This window comes from Capricornis sumatraensis, chromosome 1 (assembly GCF_032405125.1).
Source record: "Capricornis sumatraensis isolate serow.1 chromosome 1, serow.2, whole genome shotgun sequence".
NCBI lineage: Eukaryota > Metazoa > Chordata > Mammalia > Artiodactyla > Bovidae > Capricornis > Capricornis sumatraensis.
The window spans coordinates 212953030-212979502 of NC_091069.1; the positions used below are offsets into that span (position 1 = coordinate 212953030).

General features: G+C 39.8%; 1 protein-coding gene across 1 annotated transcript in view; it reads left to right on the plus strand.

The window, feature by feature from the left end:
* Nucleotides 1-22657: 22657 nt before the first annotated feature.
* KPNA4 (karyopherin subunit alpha 4) overlaps nucleotides 22658-26473 on the plus strand; it is a 60522-nt gene continuing 56706 nt past the window's right edge. Inside the window, exon 1 of the mRNA XM_068986782.1 lies at nucleotides 22658-22847. Within this exon, the coding sequence (XP_068842883.1) occupies nucleotides 22779-22847 (69 nt within the window). The 5' untranslated portion in view covers nucleotides 22658-22778. The remainder of the gene's footprint in view (nucleotides 22848-26473) is intronic.

The window sequence follows — 26473 nt, forward strand, 5'->3', positions numbered from 1 at the left end:
TATCTTAGGTTGGTAATATCTCATAATGAACTCCAGCAAGTTAGTTCTAAGCAGACCAAGCACCCCCAGTTGACCAAACATACCCTTGTGGATACAGTAGTTCCCAGAAAATAAAACCCTTGAAACTAGGACCGAACAACTCTTTCAGCATTTGCAGAAGCACAAGTTAGGATCATAAATGACCAGATATTTCTCTTCTGAGTAGGACAGAAGAATATTTCTGAGCTCTCATTCAATGACCTGAGAATAGCAGGTGACGATTTCTCTAAGCAAGAATAAAGTTTATTCTACAAATATTCTTATAATGTTTCACTGCCAAGTGGTGTCCCTATTGTGAATGTATTTTCTATGTTCAGTTCAGTTCAGTCCAGTTGCTTAGTCATGTCTGACTATTTGCGACCCCATGGACTGCAGCAGGCCAGGCTTCCCTGTCCACCAAATGTTCTGTGTTAATATATCATAAAATTGATTTGCTCAAGTGTGTTTTGCTTTCCCACATTGGTTGGCCTCTCAAGTCAAACAATGTGAGGTTACTAGAAACAGCACTGTGTCTTACCCAACTTCGAGCCATAGTGGATATTCAGTGAATGTTTGCTAGGTGAAGAAATGAATATTTATTGATTGGAATAAAAAACACAGAAATATGATAAATGAATTCAATATAAATATTAAGGTAAATGCATTGGAAGAAAGTAACTCAGCAGTAATGAAATAGTGAGTTCTGAGTTGTCAAAATACAACCACAAAAGTAATCTAGGACATGAAAAACTAGTTTATGGGAAATATCTATCCTCTGTTTCTCTATGATAGCAGCTTCATGCATTGAACTATAAACAGAGACTATATTCACCATTATTTTAGATATATAATATTTAGATATCAAAGACAAACAGGTACTAACCACAAAAAGACAATTTTTCATGTGAAAAAAAATCTAACATTAGTGAATACAAAACAAAGTGACACACTTACAATTAGGTTTATAAAAATAGAAAATAGATTTATCTTGTAATATATCTATCTCTTTGGAAACTTCTATCAAAATTAAATAGTCATTCAAATTCTCTGATATTGAGGGAAGAAGAGTATTTCATAAAAATGTAAATTAAAAGGAAATCATTTCAAATCTCTGATGAATATTTTACTTATTACTGTTTGTTTCCATAGTTTAGTTTCTTCAGCATGGTTAAATTGTAACCTACATGGTACCTATTCAGTGATCCACAACAGGGCACTCTAATTTTTATTGTGCAATCATTTATAAACCTTGGATCACAGCCACTTTACATGTAAATAACACCAACGATGACTCTTAGGGAACCAGTGCTATGTGGTTCTCTCCAATAATGCTGAGGCTATAGCCCAATATGTTTTTTTGGTCCTTAAAGACTAAGACTGAGTTTCAAAAGGATTAGTTCAGCACCTACTTATCAAGTTTAGCTTCAGAAACTGTTGTATTTTTCAGAGGGAAATGAAGATTGGGAAGTAGATCTGGGACAAAGATTTGGTTTTTATTGGATAACCTCCTAATGTTTGATTTTCTTTATGTACCTTTATCACATGCATGTATTATCTTATAGTAAGCACAAGCCACAATTTTTTCAAGTTAACTACATTAAAAAAAAAAAACTACATAACTGGGTTTTGGGGGGATTTTTTGGTTGTTGTTTGTTTGTTTGTTTTTTAAATCTCTTCCTTGGAGATAGTCAGTGCTTTCCCCAAAGTTCCTGAGAATTTACTGATATTCTTACTGTAACACTCTCTATTATATTATGAAAAAATAAAGCTGAACCTCTGCATAGTCAATAGAAATGAGTTAATTCTCTGTATTCCCAGGATCATAGTACCAAAAATAAACTGGACTCTTCAAAATTCAGATCTCTCTTTAATCAAATGTTTTGATTCAACCTCTTTCAGACTTTATTTTGGGGGGCTCCAAAATTACTGCAGATGGTGATTGCAGCCATGAAATTAAAAGACATTTACTCCTTGGAAGGAAAGTTATAACCAACCTAGATAGCATATTCAAAAGCAGAGTCATTACTTTGCCAACAAAGGTCCGTCTAGTCAAGGCTATGGTTTTTACAGTGTTCATGTATGGATGTGCGTGTTGGACTCTAAAGAAAGCTGAGCGCCGAAGAATTGATACTTTTGAACTGTGGTGTTGAAGACTCTTGAGAGTCCCTTGGACTGCAAGGAGATCCAACCAGTCCATTCTGAAGGAGATCAGCCCTGGGATTTCTTTGGAGGAAATGATGCTAAAGCTGAAACTCCAGTACTTTGGCTACCTCATGCAAAGAGTTGACTCATTGGAAAAGACTGATGCTGGGAAAGACTGGGGGCAGGAGGAGAAGGGGATGACAGAGGGTAAGATGGCTGGATGGCATCACCGACTCGATGGACATGAGTTTGAGTGAACTCCAGGAGCTGGTGACGGACAGGGAGGCCTGGCATGCTGCAATTCATAGGGTCACGAAGAGTCGGAGACGACTGAGCGACTGAACTGAACTGAACAACTTTTTGTTAAAGCTATTCATAGGAAATAAAACGAGGCTGAAATGAATTGAGTTAAATTGTCTTTTATTTCTTAACCTCAAGCTCCAATCAGTGTGCTGTAAGCAGTGGAAATGCATTTAAAAAAAAAAAAGGCAGAGACTCTGGAAAAGTCATGAAAGAATTCAGTCACTGGATGGATAAGAAAGGACTGGCTGGCTGTTTAAGGCAGTGATGTTAAGGTGCTAGGAAACAAAGCAAGTCTAAGACACCTGGGGTCCAGGGTCCAAATTCGCCCCGGAAATGAGCCCCAGATAAATCAACTAATCTTATCTGTGCTCATCTATGGCTCAGTTGTACTAGTAAATTAGCTTATTAAAAATTACTAGAGCTCCAGATCACCTCCACTTCCTTTCTCGACGAGGTAGGCCCACTTGGGATTCCAAAGCCAGATCCAAAATTGTTATGGAGAAGTCCAAACCAGAACCTAGGACTTCTATGTTCATCAAAATTTGGTTTAAAAAATTCTTTTTCTCCTCCAGTTCTATATTGGTTCAAAAATATGGAACCAGTTATGGAGAAAAATATTTTGCTGACAAAGTCATCCTTTTTTTTTTAAGACTTGTCAACATTCATTAGCCCAATGTTTTTGTGAGAAAAAAATAGGGATAGGAAAGCTTTCCAGGATGATCTACACTAAAATATACAGCCTCTGCACATAGTTAAAATATCTCTCCAGTTAGCCTTAATATTTCATATTTGTGATTTTCAGTCAGGGAGGGACAGACTTGACCTGTGTACTATAGTTTGGAAAATATGCCACAGTGATTTGAATATATCAAGTCAGCACCTATCCAACTCTAACGAACACTTTCATGCACAAGCACTAAAATCAGGGTCTATGTCAATATGTCTCAGACTTTATCCAGTTCCATTACAGTGCCTCTCACAGTTGAATAACTCATCCACAACTGAACAGATTTTATCAAACCTAATTCTCTAAGGTGGTATTAGGAAAACAGTAGTAGTCATATTCAATACACTTTTAAAAATTACACATGCTCTCTCACTCTGAGAATAATTGTTCTAAGTTTACCCTTCAATTTTTCTGCTAACAGCACCCTTCCTTAAATATATTTCTCACACCTTTATGATGGCAAAATTCCAAATTCAAAATAAAGCAATGTGACATTACAAAAGATTATTCTAATAAGTTTTGGGTGAGTTTCTACATAATGTTGCCATAATATATTGTGACATTTGCTGCCACTTATTAAACTCCCCTTTATGGTTTTGACTTTCAAAAAAATTTTATTCTCGTTTCACAAAACTCCCATGTAGTAAGGCACAGCAGACTTTGGATGGGCCGGAGATTCAAACGATAATTTGCTACTGAATTACAAAATTATAAAGTGAAATTTTCATATTTTATCTTAAAATAATCATCTTTACCAAATTTATTATTTTAAATTATTTTAAAGCCACTTTGAAAAGTGCAGTTGGCCATTGAATAACACTGGAGCAAGGGATGCCAACCTTCCACGAAGTTGAAAATCTGCATATAGTCAGCCCTCCATTTAATTGGTAGGGCCTCCCAGGTGACCCTAGTGGTAAAGAATGTATGCTTGTTAGTTTACTCCTTATTCTTTTTCCTTATAACAATTTTATATCACATCAGATCTTGATATGTTCTTGTTGCTCATTTTTATATGAATTCAGTTTTACTGAATTTTAAGAAGAAAGCTTTGTTCAGAAAGCTTTTATAGCTTTGTTCAAAATAGAGCAGCTTGCTCTCAGATGTTTCCTGATATTTCCCCTTTCCCATGTTAGTTTAGGTCTTCTTTTTCTTTCTCTCCTTTTTTTAAAAATTGAAGTATGGCTAATTCAGAATACCCCGTTAGTTTCAGGTGTACAGTAAAGTGATTTAGTTATATATATTTTTTCAGATTATTTTCCATTATAGCTTATTATGAGATATTAAATATGATGCCCTCACATACAGTAAATCCTTATTGCTTATCTATTCTATATATACTAGTTTATATCTGTTACTGTCATATTCCTAATTTATCCCTGCTCCCACTTTCCCCTTTGGTAACCATAAGTTTGTTTTCTATGCCTGAGAGTCTTCTTCTGTTTTGCATATAGCTTCACTTGTATTACTTTCTAGATTCCACACATAAGTGATACCAAAGAATATTTGTATTTGTCTGACTTACTTCACTAAGTGTAATAGTCTCTAGGTCCATCTACATTTCTGCAAATAGCAAAATCTCATTTTTATGGCTGAGTAATATTCCATTATAGTCACATATATACCACATCTTCTTAAGCCCATAATCTTTTAATGGGCACTTGGGTTGTTTCCATATCTTGGCTATTGTAAATAATGCTGCTACGATCACTCGAGTGCATGTATCTTTTCAAATCAGAGTTTTCTTTTTTTTTTTATCTTGAATGTATATCCAGGAGGGGATTTGTAGGGTTATATTGTAGCTCTGTTTTTAGATTTTTAAGGAACCTCCATACTGTTTTCCAGAGTGACTGCACCAATTTACATTCTCACCAACAGTGTAGGAGAGCTGGTTCCCTTTTTGATGATGACTGTTCTGATCAGTGTAAGGTGACATCTCATTGTGGTTTTGATTTGCATTTCTTTAGAGAATGAAAATTAGCAATTTCATTAGCAATGTGGAACATCTTTTTATGTGCCTGTTAGCCATCTATGTCTTCTTTGGAGAAATGTCTCTTTAGGTCTTCTGCCCATTTGTTGATTATGTTGTCTTTTTTTTTAATAAAATTGATTTTTATGAGATGGTTGTATATTTTGAATATTAACCTTTTGCTGGTTGCATCATTTGCGAATATTTTCTCCCATTCACTGGGTTGTCATTGTTTTGTTGATGGTTTCCTTTGCTGTGCCAAAGCTTTTAAGTTTGATTAGGTTTGACTTATTTTTGCTTTTATTTCTTTTGCCTTGGGAGACTGACCTAAGAAAATATTGCTACAATTTATATCAGAGAATATTTTGCCTATGTTCTCTACTAGTTTTGTGGTGTCACGTCTGATATTTAGACATCTTTCTTGACCATCCTTGTCCTGTTGGATTTCAATTATGCTTCCAGTCATTTCTCTTCAGTGTGAAGACCCAGACTTGTGAAACTGATGGCTCAGTCTTGAGAATTCATGGACTTACACCACCACATCAGCCTGTTGGCTTTACCTTGAGATCCTCAATTTCCTAGGCACCTACTAGTTTTGTGACCTTGGACAAAAATTGCTGTACCTTTCTATGCCTCCATTTCTCCATTTGTAGGATGAAAAAAGTAATAGCCTGATGAGTTTTCATTCAAGGTGATTAACACATTGACAGTGATCACTTTTCAAATGTTTGCTTAATAAGGAAAATATCTATCTGCTCCTTCCTTATGAATTCATCTTTAAGCTGTAGAAGCACTCAGGTTATCCAGTCACAAGTATCCAAAGTCCCCAATGCGACAGGGAGCCTGTTCATGAGCTGTGTGCTGTACTGTGCTAAGTCACTTCAGTTGTATCCCGACTCTGTGTGACCCCAAGGACTGTAGCCTCCCAAGCTCCTCTGTCCATGGGATTCTCCAGGCAAGAATACTGACGTGGATGGCTATGCCCTCCTCCAAGGGATCTTCCCGACCCAGGGACCCAACCTGCATCTCATGTCTCCTGCATTGGTGGGCGGGTTCTTTACCGCTAGTGCCACCTGGGAAGCCCATTCATGGGCTGCTGCTGCTGCTGCTAAGTCATTTCAGTCGTGTCCAACTCTGTGCGACCCCATGGATGGCAGCCCACCAGGATTCTCTGTCCCTGGGATTCTCCAGGCAAGAACACTGGAGAGGGTTGCCATTTCCTTCTCCAATGCCTGAAAGTGAAAAGTGAAAGTGAAGTCGCTCGGTTGTGTCTGACTCTTCGAGACGCCAGGGACTGTAGCCTACCAGGCTCCTCCGTCCATGGGATTTTCCAGGCAAGAGTACTGGAGTGGGTTGCCATTTCCTTCTCCGATTCATGGGCTAGCCATAGTTTAATTTACCCACTCAACACACCTCACACAATGTCATCCTACTAAGAATACAAATGCCCTTACTTTGGTGTTGAGCCATTTCGTATTACATTTGTTTGGTTTTATTCCTCCCTAGGCTCTCTAGAACTTGGAAATAACTTTATTTGTATATAATCAAATAGGACTTCTCAACACCTGGTAATTCAGCACAAGTGCCAGTCTTTTTAGAACAGCCCTGGAGAAACTTTTCTTGAAAATCTAGAGCATTCCTAAAAGGCTTTTGAAGTTTTCATTTTGTATATATGATTTACTGCTGACAATTTGTATCATCTACAGCCAAAGTGTGCCACTTCTTTAACCTGTTTGATTGTATGTTTTCCCCTTTTAAAAAACTTTGCTTTAAAACATAAATACAAAAAAGGCTAACCAATCAGGTTTTTGGAATTCAAGTTGCCAAAAAGTATTTTTCTACATTAACCTAGGATTTATCTAGAAAAATATGACCCCAAAAAGTATGTGTGTAGAGGAACTCACAAGAACTAAATGTAATGTGTGGTCCTAGTTTGAACACTGGATCAGAAAAAAAAAACTTTTCCTCTTTTTCTATAAAGTGTTGCTGCTGCTGCTGCTGCTAAATCGCTTCAGTCATGTCCGACTCTGTGCGACCCCAAAGACAGCAGCCCACCAGGCTCCCCCATCCCTGGGATTCTCCAGGCAAGAACACTGGAGTGGGTTGCCATTTCCTTCTCCAATGCATGAAAGTGAAAAGTGAAAGTGAAGTCGCTCAGTCGTGTCCGACTCTACAGAATTAATCAAATTTAAATAATGTCTATAGAAACCAATATTGCACCAATTTTCCTGATTTAGATAAGCACACTGTGATTAGATAAGAGAATGAACATGAAACATTTGGGGTAAAGGGGCTTCATGCCTGCATCTAAGTCTCAAACAGTTCATATAAAAGAGAGGAAGTGAAAGTAAATGTGATAAAATGTTAACATTTGGGGACTCTGGGTGAAGACTATATGGGAATTTTGTGTACTGTTCTGTTGCAACTTAGTCAAAGTCTGAAACTGTTTCAAAATAAGATTTTTAAAGGTTAGGAGTTAAGAACAGAAAGATAGTAAGATTAACGTTGGTTAGGGGCTCTTTGAACATTTACAGTATCCATGAATATTACACATGGAAAACAAAAGCCTTGTTTTAACAGAAAAGCTGGGAGCTTAGAGGGCCTCAGATATCTTGGCTAGGAATTCCAGGGTAAAATCACCCCCAAGAAAGTATTCACTTTGATAGGCACACTGGTGCTTGAGTCAATAAACTGCCATTCCATGTTAGTTGAATCAGTGTTATCCTAGAGAGCTAATAACTCAGGCTAAGGCCATTAGAAATAGCAAGTACTATCAGATGGGCAGAGATGAAGTTATTATGATCAGTTACCAAGTGGGGCAGCAATAGTGCTTGTAATCTGTTGGTGGGATTTAGATTGGTATCAGTTCAGTTCAGTTCAGTCGCTCAGTCGTCTCCGACTCTTTGCAACCCCATGAATCGCAGCATGCCAGGCCTCCTTGTCCATCACCAACTCCCGGAGTTCACTCAGACTCACGTCCATCGAGTCCGTGATGTCATCCAGCCATCTCATCCTCGGTCGTCCCCTCCTCCTCCTGCCCCCAATCCCTCCCAGCATCAGAGTCTTTTCCAATGAGTCAACTCTTCGCATGAGGTGGCCAAAGTACTGGAGCTTCAGCTATAGCATCATTCCTTCCAAAGAAATCCCAGGGCTGATCTCCTTCAGAATGGACTGGTTGGATGTCCTTGCAGTCCAAGGGACTCTCAAGAGTCTTCTCCAACACCACAGTTCAGAAGCATCAATTCTTCAGTGCTCAGCCTTCTTCACAGTCCAACTCTCACATCCATACATGACCACAGGAAAAACCATAGCCTTGACTAGACGGACCTTAGTCGACAAAGTAATGACTCTGATTTTGAATATGCTATCTAGGTTGGTCATAACTTTTCTTCCAAGAAGTAAGCATTTTTTGACTTCACGGCTGCAATCACCATCTGCAGTGATTTTGGAGGCCCCCACCAAAAAAAGTCTGACACTGTTTCTACTGTTTCCCCATCTATTTCCCATGAAGTGATGGGACCAGATGCCATGATCTTCGTTTTCTGAATGTTGAGCTTTAAGCCAACTTTTTCACTCTCCCCTTTCACTTTCATCAAGAGGCTTTTTAGCTCCTCTTCACTTTCTGCCATAAGGGTGGTGTCATCTGCATATCTGAGGTTATTGAGATTTCTCCCGGCAATCTTGATTCCAGCTTGTGCTTCTTCCAGTCCAGCGTTTCTCATGATGTACTCTGCATAGAAGTTAAATAAGCAGGGTGACAATATACAGCCTTGACGTACTCCTTTTCCTATTTGGAACCAGTCTGTTGTTCCATGTCCAGTTCTAACTGTTGCTTCCTGACCTGCATACAGATTTCTCAAGAGGCAGGTTAGGTGATCTGGTATTCCCACCTCTCTCAGAATTTTCCAGTTTATTGTGATACACACAGTCAAAGTCTTTGGCATAGTCAATAAAGCAGAAATAGATGTTTTTCTGGAACTCTCTTGCTTTTTCGATGCTCCAGCGGATGTTGGCAATTGGATCTCTGGTTCCTCTGCCTTTTCTAAAACCAGCTTGAACATCAGGAAGTTCACAGTTCACGTATTGCTGAAGCCTGGCTTGGAGGATTTTGAGCATTACACTACTAGCATGTGAAATGTGTGCAATTGTGCGGTAGTTTGAGAATTCTTTTGCATTGCCTTTCTTTGGAATTGGAATGAAAACTGACCTTTTCCAGTCCTGTGGCCACTGCTGAGTTTTCCAAATTTGCTGGCATATTGAGTGCAGCACTTTCACAGCATCATCTTTTAGGATTTGAAACAGCTCAATGGGAATTCCATCACCTCCACTAGCTTTGTTCGTAGTGATGCTTTCTAAGGCCCACTTGACTTCACATTCCAAGATGTCTGGCTCTAGATGAGTGATCACATCATTATGATTATCTGGGTCGTGAAGATTTTTTTGTACAGTTCTTCCGTGTATTCATGCCACCTCTTCTTAATATCTTCTGCTTCTGTTAGGTCCAGACCATTTCTGTCCTTTATCGAGGCCATCTTTGCATGAAATGTTCCCTTGGTATCCCTAATTTTCTTGAAGAGATCTCTAGTCTTTCCCATTCTGTTGTTTTCCTCTATTTCTTTGCATTGATTGCTGAAGAAGGCTTTCTTATCTCTTCTTGCTATTCTTTGGAACTCTGCATTCAGATACTTATACATTTCCTTTTCTCCTTTGCTTTTCACTTCTCTTCTTTTCACAGCTATTTGTAAGACCTCTCGAGACAGCCATTTTGCTTTTTTGCATTTCTTTTCCATGGGGATGGTCTTGATCCCTGTCTCCTGTACAATGTCATGAACCTCCGTCCATAGTTCATCAGGCATTCTATCTATCAGATCTCGGCCCTTAAATCTATTTCTCACTTCCACTGTATAATCATAAGGGACTTGATTTAGGTCATACCTGAATGGTCTAGTGGTTTTCCCTACTTTCTTCAATTTGAGTCTGAATTTGTCAATAAGGAGTTCATGATCTGAGCCACAGTCAGCTCCTGGTCTTGTTTTTGTTGACTGTATAGAGCTTCTCCATCTTTGGCTGCAAAGAATATAATCAATCTGATTTCGGTGTTGACCATCTGGTGATGTCCATATGTAGAGTCTTCTCTTGTGTTGTTGGAAGAGGGTGTTTGCTATGACCAGTGCATTTTCTTGGCAAAACTCTATTACTCTTTGCCCTGCTTCATTCTGCATTCCAAGGCCAAATTTGCCTGTTACTCCAGGTGTTTCTTGACTTCCTACTTTTGCATTCCAGTCCCCTATAATGAAAAGGACATCTTTTTCGGGTGTTAGTTCTAAAAGATATTGTAGGTCTTCATAAAACCATTCAACTCCAGCTTCTTCAGCATTACTGGTTGGGGCATAGACTTGGATAACTGTGATATTGAATGGTTTGGAGATGAACAGAGATCATTCTGTCGTTTTTGAGACTGCATCCAAGTCCTGCATATTGGACTCTTTTGTTGACCGTAATGGCTACTTCATTTCTTCTGAGGGATTCCTGCCCGCAGTAGTAGATATAATGGTCATCTGAGTTAAATTCACCCATTCCAGTCCATTTTAGTTCGCTGATTCCTAGAATGTCGACGTTCACCCTTGTCATCTCTTTTTTGACCACTTTCAATTTGCCTTGATTCATGGACCTGACATTCCAGGTTCCTATGCAATATTGCTCTTTACAGCATCGGACCTTGCTTCTATCACCAATCACATCCACAACTGGGTATTGTTTTTGCTTTGGCTCCATCTCTTCATTCTTTCTGGAGTTATTTCTCCACTGATCTCCAGTAGCATATTGGGCACCTGATGACCTGGGGAGTTCCTCTTTTAGTATCCTATCATTTTGCCTTTTCATACTGTTCATGGGGTTCTCAAGGCAAGAATACTGAAGTGGTTTGCCATTCCCTTCTCCAGTGGACCACATTCTGTCAGATTGGTGGTCTGGTATAATCTGGTATAGTCTGGTATAATCTTTTTAAGGAGCAATCAGATAGTATGTATTACATTTTAAATGTTCATACCCTTTGACTCAGAAATTTTATTTATAGAAATGTACCCTAAGGAAATAGTAGGGTAAGTGAGCACAAATGTATGTATATTCTATTATAGCAAAGAACAGGGGACATGATGCATCCATCAGGAGGAGATTAAATAATGTTTATCCATACAAGAAACCATTCTTCAGCTATCACAAAGTATGAGATAACTAACAGGGAGCAACATCTCTAATATATTAATTTAAAAATAGGCTGAAGAGTAGTATACATAGTATGACCCTATGTATATCTGTATTACTTATTTATATTTAAAACAGAGATATTATATAAGCATTTATTTTTAAAGATTGAAGAAACATATGCTAGAAAGAATTTTAGGTGTAGAAAGTTAGAAGAATATACTTGCACTATTCATGGCAGATTACATAATTTGCAAGCCCAGTGCAAAATGAAAATGGGGAGCCCCTCAATAAAAAATTAAGAATTTCAAGATAGGGGCAGCAGCACATTAAGTCCAATGTGGGGCCCTTTTGAGTGCAGGTCACATGTCCACGAAGTTGACCCTTGCACTATACTATACACTTAGGTATATACTATATTCGTAGGTATATATTACACTACGATGTATATGCTAAGGTAAACACTACACTAAGCAGTAGTATATGGAAGGGTGGATGGAAATATACATGTTTTCTGTCTACTCCACACACTTCTTTGTTAGTTTGGATATTATAATAAGGATAATACTTTGTGAGAAGGGCAACCCAGAGCATATTTAAATTATTCCTAAAAGGAGCTAGCACATCAAGGGTGCCAAGATTAGCAGTTTGTCAGTGTACCTTTTAGATCACTGTGCATGCCACAAGAGTGCCTCCAAGAGGACTGCCAGAGATTCGATGAGGAGAGAGAGATGTGCAGCTTTCAAAAGATTAGTCTGTGGCAGATCTGAATTACTTTTAAAGAGCTTCCATTTTAATGACACTTTAATGACTTCCATATTAAATGATGAGTAATTTTTTTCCTCTTGTCAGGTGGCAAGTAAAATTTTAAAAAAAGAACACAAAATATAAATGTGAATTTTTTATCTCTAGAAATTAAATAGCTCTTCAGGCCATCTGGGTATCCATAAATATTTTTCCACTGCTCTAATGGTTCTATGATATCCTTGAATTAAGCAAATAATAGTACTGCTATTTAGTTGACTTCATCTGTCTACAAGTTAAATGTTACTCTGATACTTCTATTTATAAGTAGAACTAAAAACCTGGGAAGTCTAATTTGGGATCAGCATGGTAGCTTATGTTCTGCCATGTAGAACATCAAGATTTGATTAGGCAGATCCTAGGGATGTAGCCAAAAGGCAAGAGGATAAGACATTCTAACATCTAACAAGCTCTAAATAAGATGGTCTAACACTAACCAGGCTCTGATTCTTATTAGTTATAAAGGCAGCAGGTTTTTATAGGACCTGATGAGTATTGGGATAAGCTTATAGGTAAAAGTACAAGGATCTCAAGGGTTCAATCGAATGGGGAAGTAGTGAGGAAAACACTAAAAGATTTGATTTTTCTTTTTTTTTTTTGAAGTCCATCATAAGGTAACTAAGTCTAAATGGCACAACAGGAGCTACAGACCTTTGACTCTGTAGGCATCTGGGAAGTCTGTTGAAACTATCTGGGAAGTCCAACAGACTTCAGGGTTTTGTATAACATAGTGACAGAACCAGAAATAGAAATCTGATAAATGCTTTGAGGTGTTGTGTATTTCAACACTAATTTCTATGTCTGTTTGAAGGTGTTCAATCTTGAACTATTTTAAAAGACATTTCCTAGAATTATACGTGTATGTATGGTACCATATGTTACATCTAATTTATACTAAGGGGGAAAAACAACTAATAAATACATCAGAGTTCTACTTATATGTGATTATCCAAGGCAGTCATCTGTTTTAGGGCATCAGTTCTGTCTTCATTAAAGGTATTAAAATCGCTCATATCCATGAGAATTTTCACCAGTCTGACTAGCACAACTATTCTCAAATTTCGAAATAGGACTCATAATCCAAGTGTTAGACATTACTAAAAAGGTGGGAATCTATCATTTTCATAATTCTTTTAAAAAAGAGCTCTACTTAATGCATCTGCCCTTTGTCTTGTCTCTAGATATTTAACTGCTTCAGTCTTAGATATTACAACGACTTTTTCTTTTAAGTGATATTACATACACATGAGTTTGGCATGAACAACTTTCTAATGATATCCTTTGAAGACTGAATAGGCTATGATTCAAGAGCTATTGAATTCCCCATTAACAAATGTGTTGCACTTGATGACAAAGTTGACATGAGAATTCAAGCACAAAATAGGGGGTTGAGCTAGCTAACATGTATGCTCTTTTCAAACTCTGAGACATCATGACTGTGAAACAACCCTTAGGTTACCAACAGGGCAGAAAATTGTCACCAGGAGAGGGAAAGAGACATCATGAAGATGCCCTATTCACTCAATACAGTTTACCCTTGATTGGACATGGAATATAGGAGAAAAGGATGAGGAATCAATAACACAATGTTTTTAGTTCAAGAAACTAAGGTGAATAGCACCATTAACAGAAATGAGAAAGGATTAAGAATGAACAGGTTTCTCTTTGTTTTGATTGTGAAGGAATCCCCTGAACAAGGTGACTAAAAACAAAGTTAACTCTGCATTTCCGTTTTGTTCGTTGGTATCAGAGACAGTTCCAGGAGACCCCACTCCTGATTGAACCTGCTCAGGCACAGCCCTGAGGAGGCAGCGATAGAGGAAAACCTAGCAAACAGGCTAGAATTCAGGAGCTGGGGAAGAACAGTTAATGGAGACACGTTCTGCCTGTTTGTGAATTGACTCAAGAAGTAGGATGGGCCTGAGACTTCAAGGAGCTAGGGAAGGCAGTTAGCAGAGAATATGAGATTTAAGCTAACCACAAGGAACTCAGAATAGATTTTACAGGTGCAATGGAGCTAATCTTTCAGAGCAGCAATCCCCAACCTTTTTAGTACCAGAGACCGGTTTCAGGGAAGACAATTTCTCCATGGACTGGGGAGCAAGGGGTGGGGGATGATTTCAGGATGATTCAAGCTCATTACACTTATTGTGTACTTTCCTTTATTATCACATCAGCTCTACCTCAGATCATTAGGCATTAGGTCCTGGAGGTTGGGGGCCTCTGTTTTAGAAGAATGTCATCAAGAAAATGGAACTTGAGAAAACTCAAGGGGAAAACTGGAGGCAGAAAGGAAACCCAGGAAAATACTGCATCAATTTATTCAGAAAGTAAATGGAATTGACTATTACTGACATGTATATTATATCCTTGAAACATTAATTTTGCGGTACCTTTTCCAAGTAAGAGTCACAGAACCATTATTTTATACTTGCAGTACTTTGAAAATTTGCTGATATATCATCATCTATTACTGTGATGTCTGATCATCCTTATTTTAATTCTATCCTTCCCTTAGTCTGAAACCACCTTAAATGGGATGGCAGGCCAGATCTAGTAGTTCTCAAAGTATGTTCCGAGACCCAGTGCCATCACCATCAAGTGAGTACTTGCTCTTCCAGACCTACTGAATCACAGACTCTGCAGATGGAGTCCACCAATTGGGGTTTTAAGTCTTGCAAACTGGTTCTAAAACACTCTAAGGTTTGGCAGCCGCTGCCTTGGGTCTCAGAGTTAGACCTCTTTAGAGCTTGCTTAGGAAAAAAAAATACTCTTCTATTTTCTGTCTACTCACAGCACTTCTTTCACTTCTGATCGCTTAGTGTGTGACAGGTTTTTTTTTTTTTTTTTTTGCCCCACCAAACAATGCTACTACACCAGCTGGGTGTCCTACATTTAAACTTAGTTCTGACACTACCCAGAGATACTGTCAGATCCAACAAGTTAAAATCTGACTGAGCCCTGTCCTGATGAGTCACAAGTTCAAGTTGTTAATCTGTGCTTCTAATCCACAAGCAGTAAACTGGGGGTTCAAATAACCCCCTCCTGGGACTTGATTAATTTGCTGGAGCAGCTCCCTAAGCTCAGGAAAACAGTTTACTTACTGGATTACCAGTATATTATAAAAGGATATATTAATAACTCAGAAACAGCCAGGTGGAAGAGATGCACAGGGCTTGGTGTGAAGAAGGGTGCAGAGCTTCCATGCCCTCTCTAGTCTCACCACCCTCTCAGCACCTCCATAGTCACCAACATGGAAGCTCTTTGAGCAAGTTGGTTTGGGGTTTTTTTATGGAGGCCTCATTAGCTATTGATATAACCTCCAGCCCCTCTCTCCTCCTCTGAGGTCCCTATCCTTAGGGACTTTCCAAAAGTCATATCTACATGAACTTAGAGTTGGCTGAAAGGACATGGATTTCATTCCGGAGCTATTTCAGAAGCCGAGAAGGAAAGATATCCCCATGTTCCTTATCATTAGGAAACTGCAAAGGTTTTTGTGCCAGGAACTGTGGAGGAAGACCAAATACACATTTCTTAAATCACAGTATCATTGAGGTCTGGCAGGGATTTGTGTTTAAAATCAGCGAGGTGGGAATTCCCTGGTGGTCCAGTGGTTAGGACTCTGTGCTCTCACTGCCAAGGGCCCAGGTTCAACCCACAGTCGCAACAAACTAAAAAACAAAACAGAGAGGCAAAAATAGATTTTTGTGTATTCAGGCTGCTATAACAAAATGTCATATAGAAAACAAATTCTGTAAAGCAATAATCCTTCAATTAAAAAACAAATAAAGTTTAGAAGTCATTGACTGGGTGACATTTATAAACAATAAAAATTTATTTCTCATGGTTCTGGAAGCTGTGAAGTCCAAGGTCAAGGTGATGGTCAATTCAGGGTCTAGTGAGAACCTGCTTCCTCCTAGACCGCAGTCTTCTCACTGTAATCTTCTCACTTGATGGAAGGGATGAGAGATCTCCCTAGGGCCTCTTTTAGAGGAGAACTAATCCCATTCATGAGGGTTCTACCCTCATCACTTAACTACCTCCAAAGACCCTACCTCCAAACACTGTCACATTGGGGATGAGGTTTCAAGATATGAAACACAAATGTTCAGTCCATGACAATGACCAACTAGAAATAGAGTGAAAAGTGTTTAGTCATGTCTGACTCTGCAACGCCATGGACTGTAGCCTGCCAGGCTCCTCCATCCACGGGATTTGGATAGAATACTGGAATGGGCTGCCATGTCCTTCTCCAGAGGATATTCCCGACCCAGGGATCGAACCCGGGTCTCCCACATTCAAGTAGACTCTTCACTGTCTGAGCCACCAGGGAAGCCCAAACTACAATGAGCTTTCACCTTACACCAGTCAGAATGTTGCACCGTGCTTAGTCACTCAGCTGAGTCCGACTGTTTGCAACCCTGTGGACTGTAGCCCACCAGGCTCCTCTGTCCATGGGGATTCTCCAGGCAAGAACACTGGAGTGAGCTGCCATCCCCTCTTCTAGGGGATCTTCCCAAACCAGGGATAGAACCCAGGTCTCCTGCACTGTAGGCAGACTCTGCCATCTGAGCCACCAGGGAAGCCCAAGATACCAATGGCCAACTAGAAATAGTGAGAGTTTGCAACTAGTCAGACCTGGAATCAAACTGGGTTCCAATAATTGTTAGCTGTATAGGATTTTGAGCAAATTGCTTAGCCTTTCTGAACCTCAGTTTCCACATATAGAAAACAGAAACAATAATATCTACCTTGAAAGGTTACTATGAACACTGAAGTCTACGTGTATCTACATGGCACTCAGGAGTGTTGGCTCCAGTGTCTGACTCAGTTCAAATGCTAGCTTTTCTATTTAATGTGTCTTGAGCAAATTACTAAACCTGTGCTTCAGATTTCTCATCTATAAAGTGAGTAATGAGATACTTTCTTCATAGGGTTGTTGTGAGGATTCAATGAGTCAATATTAACCATTGCTTAGAAGACTGCCTGCCCCATAATTGCTCAATAATTGTTATGCTTATAATAGTAAAAATGCAAATAACAATGCTAATAATAATATACATCACATAGATAGAACACCTATACCTAGAATATGATAGGTATTAAATATTTGGTAGCAATTATTATTTTATTTTTTATTTTGGGGTCAATGCAAAGCTTGTGGGATCTTATTAATATTTTCCAACCCAGGCCCTTGGCAGTGAAAGCTCAGAGAGTGCTAGCCACCAATCACCAGGGAATTCCTGGTAGCAATTATTGTGTCATTATAAAATTCTCTTCAAGCACAGGATTATAAGAGGCTCCAGTATATAGGTACCCCCGATCCTTTCTATAGTTTTTATATCCTAATGATTCCCCTCCCCTCTGAATAAGCTCTATGAATTATATCAACATTAATTTTCTCATCTGGCTAGTGTACTATCATTACTCAAGATGCTAACATAGGGAGGAGATGGAGCTGAGTAAAGAATATATACAGCCTCCTTGTACTCTTTTTTGGCAGTTCGTGTGAACCTATAATTATTAAAAAAATAAAATAAAAAGCCCCCCTGCCAAAAAAAGATAGGAGCTGGGGCAAAAGGTTGGGCCAGTTCCTTGTTTCTCAGCCCCTAGAATCTGAACATTCCTTTCCACTAGTTGGGGCTAATGGAAACCATAGGAGCCTGACTAGTGAGAGCGAGGTGAGGCTCTCCTAACATTGGGTAAGATATGGATTTGCAGAATCTCTGATACATGTAAACAACACTGTAACTTTTTCACCTAACACAGCTTCTGGTGCATAGAAGTAAAGACAAGGAATGTACTCCTCCCAACCGAAGTTATAAATCCAAGTATTTTCCTCATAGAACTATTGCCACATATTGTCACTGGGTTCCATGGCATTCATATAAGTACTTTATAAATTAAATAAGCCCTTGTGGGCTAACTTGAACACCTACTCCCTAGTCATGACCATGCTCTTATGTACATATTTCAAAGAACTAATCTTCAAGCAAACTTTTGAAATACTAATCATTTGTAAATCATTATACTTACAAACTGGTGTTATTAACACAAAATTTAACACAAAATAACTGAAGAGGGATAGTGACCCTTCTAGGTTCACTTATTTCAAGTTTCCAAATAATGTTCTGCTTAACACCGATGTCTTGAAGTTCCTACTTCCCCCAACCTACTAACTTCCTAAAATTGTTTACGGTAGCAAAAGTGTGTGTGGTGTGCTTAAGGAACACTTACTAACATCTAGATCTGGGGAACTCTGTTTGAGAAGCACTGCTCTAAGTCATATAATCAGTATCCTTGAGGTTCAAGTGGCTCCTTCTGTTTTATTTACTTTTTAAAAGTTAAAAATGAAGAGTACGTATCCTTTCATTTTCCCAATATTTATGTCAAAACAGAAAGCAAGTGAAAAAGTTTTAGAAAGTCTATGGATGTTTGCCTCATGGCAATACAAATAGATATTTACCAATAATCGATAATTTGTACACATGAATTATGAGCATTTCTCCAATTACTAATAATTAGTAAAAACTAAGCTTTAAAACAAACAAAAATCTAACTTAAGAAAAGCTCATGGCTCATCTCTCTCAATCAGATTATTATCAACAGCTAGCCTTTTAATCTCTTACCATTCAGAGCCCTGAGTCAAAATAAGAAGTCAAGTCTGAAAAACTCAAATCTGAAAAATCCTGGCAATAAAGAGGAATAAATAAAGTCCCCTAATACCTGATCAGTTCTGTTTTCCTAAGAAAATAAAATTGTGTTAACAAAGGTTCAGTGCTTTTTGCTCTTAAAAAAAAAAAAAAAGAACCACTCCAACTATAGAAAAATATAAATTACATTTTAATTAAGATTTAGCAACATATAAAGCTGTTTCTTCTTTCAGCAAATACTGCCTAGAGTTTTGCTCAAGAAATTGCATATAACTCCCCAAATGGTAACACAAACTGTAAGATTCATACTCTAGATTAAAGACGGATTCTACATTCTTCAATTTAATGTATGTATCGTGCGAATACTCCAAACTGCTTAAATGAAATTATGATCAATTATAACTGAAATTACCTTTGATCAACTAAAACGCCATATAAAGCTTCACAAATCCTCTTCACAAATCTCTGCTATAGAACAGAGAAATAATAAAGAAAATGAAGAAACAAATTTCTTTATTCAGAAAGTGACTCTAAGAAGAGAATTTCACAACACATTGAAAGTTAGTATCTCCACAATATTTTAGACTTTCTTATACCAAAGTAATAATGTCAAGATATTAAGTATTGAATGTCCTATTTAAAAATAGGTCTTATGGGCCTTCAATGGCTGAGTCAAAGATCTCTCTTGGTAAACGTCGTTTATTTTCAAATATCTTTTGATATTGATTTCTAACATAATTCTATAGTGATAAGAGAATAGACTCTGTATGATCTCAATACCTTTAGACCATGAAATTTTTGCACTTTATGTCCCTGGATATGTTCCAGTGTCTCCTGGTTTATAGTCTAAGGGAACTTGAATAGAATTTGTATCTTGCTGTTGTGTGAAAATTGTATAAATCTTAATTATGCAGAATTGGTTCATAGTGCTTTTCAAGTCTACTATATCTTTCTACTTTTCTATTTGTTAATTTTTGAGAGTTTGATACTGAAACTCCAACTAAAAATCCTAATTTATCTACATTAAAAAATTGTAATATATAGTGGAATTATGTGTAACTTTGTTCTGTATTTTCCAAGTCTCCTGTTAAATGTGTTATCACACTTTCATAATTAAAAGGAAAAAAAAAGGCCTCGTGTAGAAGTCTTATAGTATTTGGCTATAATTATATTTCATATACACAAAAAACTTGTTAATCTATGTTGAAATGATATTAATGGCTGCATTTTACTATTTCCTTAGTTCGGCAAGTTAAATTTCTGAAACCTCCTGACTATGCTTAGAGCTACCATATCTTGCCAATCAGATTGCCAATCTGCACTTAGATCTATTACTAACTCCAGGGAAAACAATGTACCCCTTTTATAAATTATATGTCTTCTATCTGGAAAGAGGGCTTCCCAGGTGGTGCTAATGGTAAAGAACTCACTTGCTATTGCAGGAGACATAGACACAAGGGTTTGATCCCTGGGTTGGGAAGGCATAGGCAACCCACTCCAGTCTTCTTGCCTGGAGGATCCCATAGACAGAGGAGCCTGACAGGCTAGAGTCCATAGGGTTGCAAAGAGTCAGACACTACTGAAGTATCTTAGAACACATGCACACATCTGGAAAGAACTACCTGTAAAGTGAGAGGCAATGGGTAGGGATAATTTCAAATGAATAATTTAGGCCAACAGACTACCTATCCTTATAATTAAGGATAATTGTTCATTTTAGAAAAGTATGTTTCAACTCCTAAACATGTAGGGGGTTTGCCCTGAAGCCTATGTCTGAATCTACTCCCTTAACTTTAACCCTAGAATGAGCATGATACCAAATTAAGAATTCTTAGAAGGAACCCAGTGTAGATTAGAAACTGTAACAACTCAATCAGCATTTTTAATCAAGAAGTGTTAGCTTGTTTCTTAACTTAATGAAACATACACTCACAGCAGTTTAGCTGTAGGTCCTGACTTGTCACTGAGTGCACAATAAGGGTGCCAAGCACGAGGTGCTGGGAATATAGAGAAAAAACAAATATGGCCCTTGACTTCAGAGAGCTTATTGTCTAGAGAGGGACAGGCACCTTAGACAGACATTAAACAAATACGGAAGACCAAAATTACAAGCTGTGGTTATTTCCTGTTTGTATTGCATTTCTCTTAGTGGATACTGTGATCACACCCTTCTTTTAGGAGTACGGTATTCTGAACTGAATTTTCTTATTCTAAACTCAGTTTCAAGACATCAGTGCTACCGTGTGCAATGTTACCTCAATTAAATGGTTCTATGGGGAATAAAATTTATAATGAACACCATTTTAAACTTAAAATCGGCACTGAATTTACATTCAAGTTAATGTACAGTGTGAATTGTTTCCAAGCACAGCTTCTGTGTGCCTAGGTAGCTGAAAGCATACAAAGTATTGAGGACTTTAAAGGCATTATTCTCATTTTAAACGTTTTAAAATATATTTTTAAACCATTTCCGTCTCCCGTTTTCTGAAGTACTTTTAGTACATTCTTTAGTCGATTGTGCTATTTCTATCTCTGGTAATAACATTTCTGTTAGAGATGTGTATCTTTGGAACTCTTTTCCCTTCTCAGCAGTCACAATATTACATTTCCTATGTCTGGTGCCACGGTTCCCGCCTTTCAGAAGTTAGTACTGTGTGGCCGAGAAATTCCTTTAACTTTGCAAGACGAAGTATCTTGGAGGATGGAGGACTTCCCTAGTGGCTCAGCGGTAAAGAATCCGCCGGCCAAGCAGGCGCCACCTGTTCGATCCCTGGATTGGGAAGAGCACCTGGAGACGGAAAAGGCAACCCACTACAGTATTCTTGCCTGGGAAATCCTATGGACAGAAGAGCCTGGAGGACTACAGTCCATGGGGTTGCCAGGAGTCCTATACCTTTACCACTGAGCCACCAGGGAAGCCCCTAAGAGTCCGTTAAGTCTTAGCAACTAACCAACAACACAAGAATAACCACAGGATAAATCAGCGCTTCCCAAGTTCCCACCTGTTGCGGGACTTGGTCAGAGGGGATGAGTCAGATTCCTCTAAAGCGTCCTTTTCCTTTTCCAGCCACTGACCCTCCCGCTTTCCGCTGCGACTCCGGAACGCAAGTCACTCTTTCCAGTCCAGGCCCCAAGGCCAGGCCCCCAGACAGCAGAGACCCCTGCTAGGGTAGGGAGCTCGATTGAGAATAGGGGGCTGTCCCGATCCGGGATGGAACCGAGGCGCAGATCTCCTGTAAAGTACCAGGAGCGCGTAAAGAATGCCCTAGGAGAGAAGACGCACCGAAGAAGAAAAGAACGTACTTTGATTGAGCTTTGGCCCGGGGACTCCAGACCTCTGGGGCGGGTCCTACAACAAGAACAAACCAACTCGTTCCCGGGCGTCTCCTTCCCCCTTCCCCTTCCCGCCTTCCTTTAAGCCTCCTACTTCTCTTTCGCTTCCTCCCCCCTGCTCCGGGGGCACGTGGTCCCTCCCTGCTCTTCCTCGCCACACCCCCTCCTCTCCGGGCCCATCCCGGGGCCCCTTCCTCCCAGAGTCTCCCGCTTCCCCTTTCCATTCGCTCTTCCGCCCCCGCTCTCCATCGTTCTTTCTGATTGGTCGCGCGCACCGGAGTCTGGTTGGCCAATCGACGAGCGGGACTGGCGGCGATGGGCGTGGCCGCGGCGCCGGGGCCCTCAGATCGAGGCTGCCTCCCCCTCGCAGCCGGCAGCACATTCCGCTGCCGTTGCCGCCGCCCGGCTCCGCAGTTGTCTTCGCCGGAGCTGCGGTCGCGCTGGGGTTAGGGCGGGGGGGGACGGGCGGGGAGAGGCGAAGACCGCGGCAAAGGCAGGTGAGAGGAGGAAGGAAGCGGCGGGCACAGCAGCTCAGGCAGCGGCCCGGTTCCTGGGAGTGTCGGTGCGGCGTGGTGGTTGGGGCGGATCCCGCGGGGCCCGGGCGGGGGAAGGAGTCACCGGCCCGGCCATGGCGGACAACGAGAAACTGGACAACCAACGGCTCAAGAATTTCAAGAACAAAGGCCGCGACTTGGAGGTAAACTCGGGGACGCCGGAGGGGTGAGGGCCGTGGGCCTCGGGTCGATCTCCGCCGGGACTCGGAGTGTGGGGAGTAGGGGCGGGAGCCGCGGCCGCCGCCGGGCCGCAGGGGAATGGCGCTGGGGGCCGGCCCGTCCGTGACGCGTGTGCTAACGCGCCGGGAAGTTTGTGTCGGGCCTGGTCCGCCTCCGCGGGGAGCGAGGTGCCGGGGTACGGCCGGCGCGGCCTAGGCCTGCCCGGCGGAGCTGGCCCGGCGCGGTTGCGAGGGGCTGGGCCTCGCGGCAGAGAGGCCCGGCGCGGCGAGTGTGGAGGAGGCGTGCGTGTGCCGCGCCGCCCCGGCCCGCCTGCGCCCCCAGCCCCGGAGCGGCGGCGGCGATTCCGGCTCTGGCTCCCGCAACGACGTCTGGGGCCGAGGGTGGGAGGGAGGAGGGACTAGCGTGTGGCGACCGAGTGGGGCTCGGAACTTCCTCAGCGAGGCCCGAGTCGTCTCCACTTAAAGGCACTTTCTCTGGTCTTTCCGACTCCCGCTTTACCCCTGCCTCCCCCCAATATCCAAACTACAGGAGTCAACTTCTCCGTTGAAAAAAAAACACCCCCGGCGTGAGAGGCCTTCCTGGTGATGCTAACAGTGCCTTCCAGCGGCCTGTGTTTTACTGTGGATATAGCTGATGTGGATGAGCAAGATGTGGCTCACGGTGTGCGCTCTTCCTGGCAAAGGATAACCCTTATGTCAGCTTGTTCACAAATCTTTTTACCCCTTCCTGAGAGACCACCAGCTGCATTCTTACCTAGAAAGTCCAAAGGGTTATTCAAAGCTGTCTTCCTCTAGTCTACAGTATCCTTTCCCTCCACCTGCCGGTGGTGGTGGTAATGGGGGATGGGGTGGGCTGCGGAATGGCACCATCACATTTTATTATTCTAAAAGGGTGAAAAAAACCCTTCATTATTTTAGATAACAGCTGCTTTTGAGGTTCTTAAGGGCCATAAGGTGTGAGTTAAACACCTATTACAGATTTTTGATATTAGACTTTTTTCCTTCAGTATTAGGAGTCTAGGTGAATAGGGGTTCTTTTGTTTGCTTTTTTTTTTTAATTTTTAAATATTTCCATTCTGCATCTGAATCAAGAGTTTAGCTTTTAAAAGAAGGTGGTCTAGTAGTATTTTTTACTTTTTTGTACTTTTTTATACTGAGATCTTCAAATTCCCATCATCTGTTTCTGAACTTTGAGCTTTTGCCTGATTGAAATAGTGACTATTTGGGGGGCTTTCCACAAAGCCATTTACTCTCCAAGGCAGTTAATGCTGTCTCAGTGGGTTTCCTAGTTTGAGGGACTTAAATACTATCTGGTTAATTCTGTGATTCTTTTAAGATTAACATCAGGCATAATTTTTATAACACTTTTTTTTAAAAAAATGAAAGAATTTTAACTTTATTGAGTTGATTCACATGCTATTGAAATTGCCATTTAAATGTAGAATTTATGATTTTCATTGTTTAGTAGTGTAATGATGTGATGAAAAATTTTTGACTTTTATGAATATTTAAAATAAGGGGGGGGAATCACAAATTACAAAACCTAAAAGCTTAAATATGGCAAAATTAGAAAAATCTAGAGAAATATCAAATGCTTGACAGTCCTTCTAATCTCCTTCCCTTCTACTTTTCTGGCTGTTTTTTATTTTTTAAACAACTTCATTGAGATGGAATTCACATACTATACAGTTCACCCATTTGAAATGATTTTTCGTGTTTTCATATAGTTGTACAGCCATCAGCACAGTCTTAGAACATTTTCATCACTCTCCAAAGGAAACCCAGACTCACTAGCAGTCATTCTGTCTTTTTAGATTTACCTATTCTAAATATTTCATATAAATGGAATTATACAGTATGTGATCTTTTGTGACTGGCTTCTTTTAGGTAGCTAATGTTTTCAAGGTTTATACATATTGTAAATATAATGTATTAGTGCTTTATTCCTTTTTATAGCTGACTATTCCAGTGTGTGCATATACTACTTTTTGTTCATTCATTCATCATTTGCATTGTTTCCACTTTTTAATGATTAATGCTGCTCTGAATATTCATCTACACATTTTTGTGTAGACCTGCGTTTTCATTTCTCTTTAGTTTTACACGTATGGTAACTTTATGTGTCACTTTCTGTGGAATTGCTAAGCTATTTTTAGGTGATCCTTATTTTTTAAATTGATGTTCTCCCCTCACTGTGTATTTCTTATTTTAGCCAAAATAAGATTAAAGGCTGATTATATATTAGAGCCATATTTGCTATGTGGTTTTTTAAAAATAGCTGTAAATACACATTAAGTGAAATGTTTTGAGTTCATTTTGCCTTGTGGGTATCCTTTAGTGACTTTGATAACTCTGCATGCATTAGGAATATGAGTATTTTCATGTTTCCACCTAAAGAAATGGAATATGATTTTAAGAGAAAGTCATCCTTTCTCCTCACTTGTAATTTATTCTGTCACATATGCCTGCAATGAAATAAAAACATCTTTTATTATCCTTGGAGAATATTAGAAGGCCTGTGTGTGTATGTGCTTAGTCGTACAGTTGTGTCCAACTCTGTGTGACCCTATGGACTGTAGCCCGCCAGCCTCCTCTGTCCATGGGATTCTCCAGGCAAGAATACTAGGGTGGGTTGCCATACCCTCCTCCAAGAGGATGGATCTCAGGTCTCCTTCATTGCAGGCGGATTCTTTACTGTCTGAGCCACCAGGGAAGCTCTAGAAGCCCTATTGTGTGTATTACATACATGCCTGTGTCCCTCAAAATACGAATTATGCCCATTTCTTCCCCCTCAAATATGGTTAATTAAATATTTCATGTTGTTATTTTCTTACAAGTCTTCAAAATCTGGCCTTTTACACTTAACCAAATATCTCCGTTTGGACTAGCTCCATTTCAGGTGCAGCTGTGGCTGCCTTATTGGACAGTACTGATACAGAGGATAGCAAGTAGAGTGGGATAACTAGCATTTTGGTTTGATCTAACATTGTTTGGTTCCAAATTATGGGTATGAAATCCTGGAATTTAGTTTAATATCTAACTTTGTGTGTGACTTTGGGAGAGTCAGTTAATCTTATGGTTCTTTCATCTGTAAAATTAGAGGTACTTGACATCTACTTCCTGTTGTGAAGATTAATAGGTTTAATGTTAGAAAGGTGCCTGGCAATTCTCTGAGTGTTTTATCACCTTCAGGTTTTCTTTTTAGGGGGAAAAGGGGGTTTAATAGGATTTAGTGGAATTGATTGTCTTGCTTCCTTATTTGCGGTTGGCTTCTTGTTTTTTCCTCCATGTGCATGTATCTTACACTGAACTTAAAATTAATGGGAACATTTTTAATGTAGAGATATGAATTGCCCATAGAAAGACAGTTTGGGAACAGGGAATTAGTGACCCTTCTAAAGTCAGAATTTCTGTTAGAATTGAAACTGATTATATGACCTTCAATCTGATATTCATTCCTATCATTTATTCTACCGTTCTGGCTCCTCAAAAATATGGTCATGCTAACTTCTTGAAAGATAACAGCATTAAAGAAGGTGTATGTCAATATCCGTTTAAAATAACTTGTAGGAACTGTCAGATGGTATTCA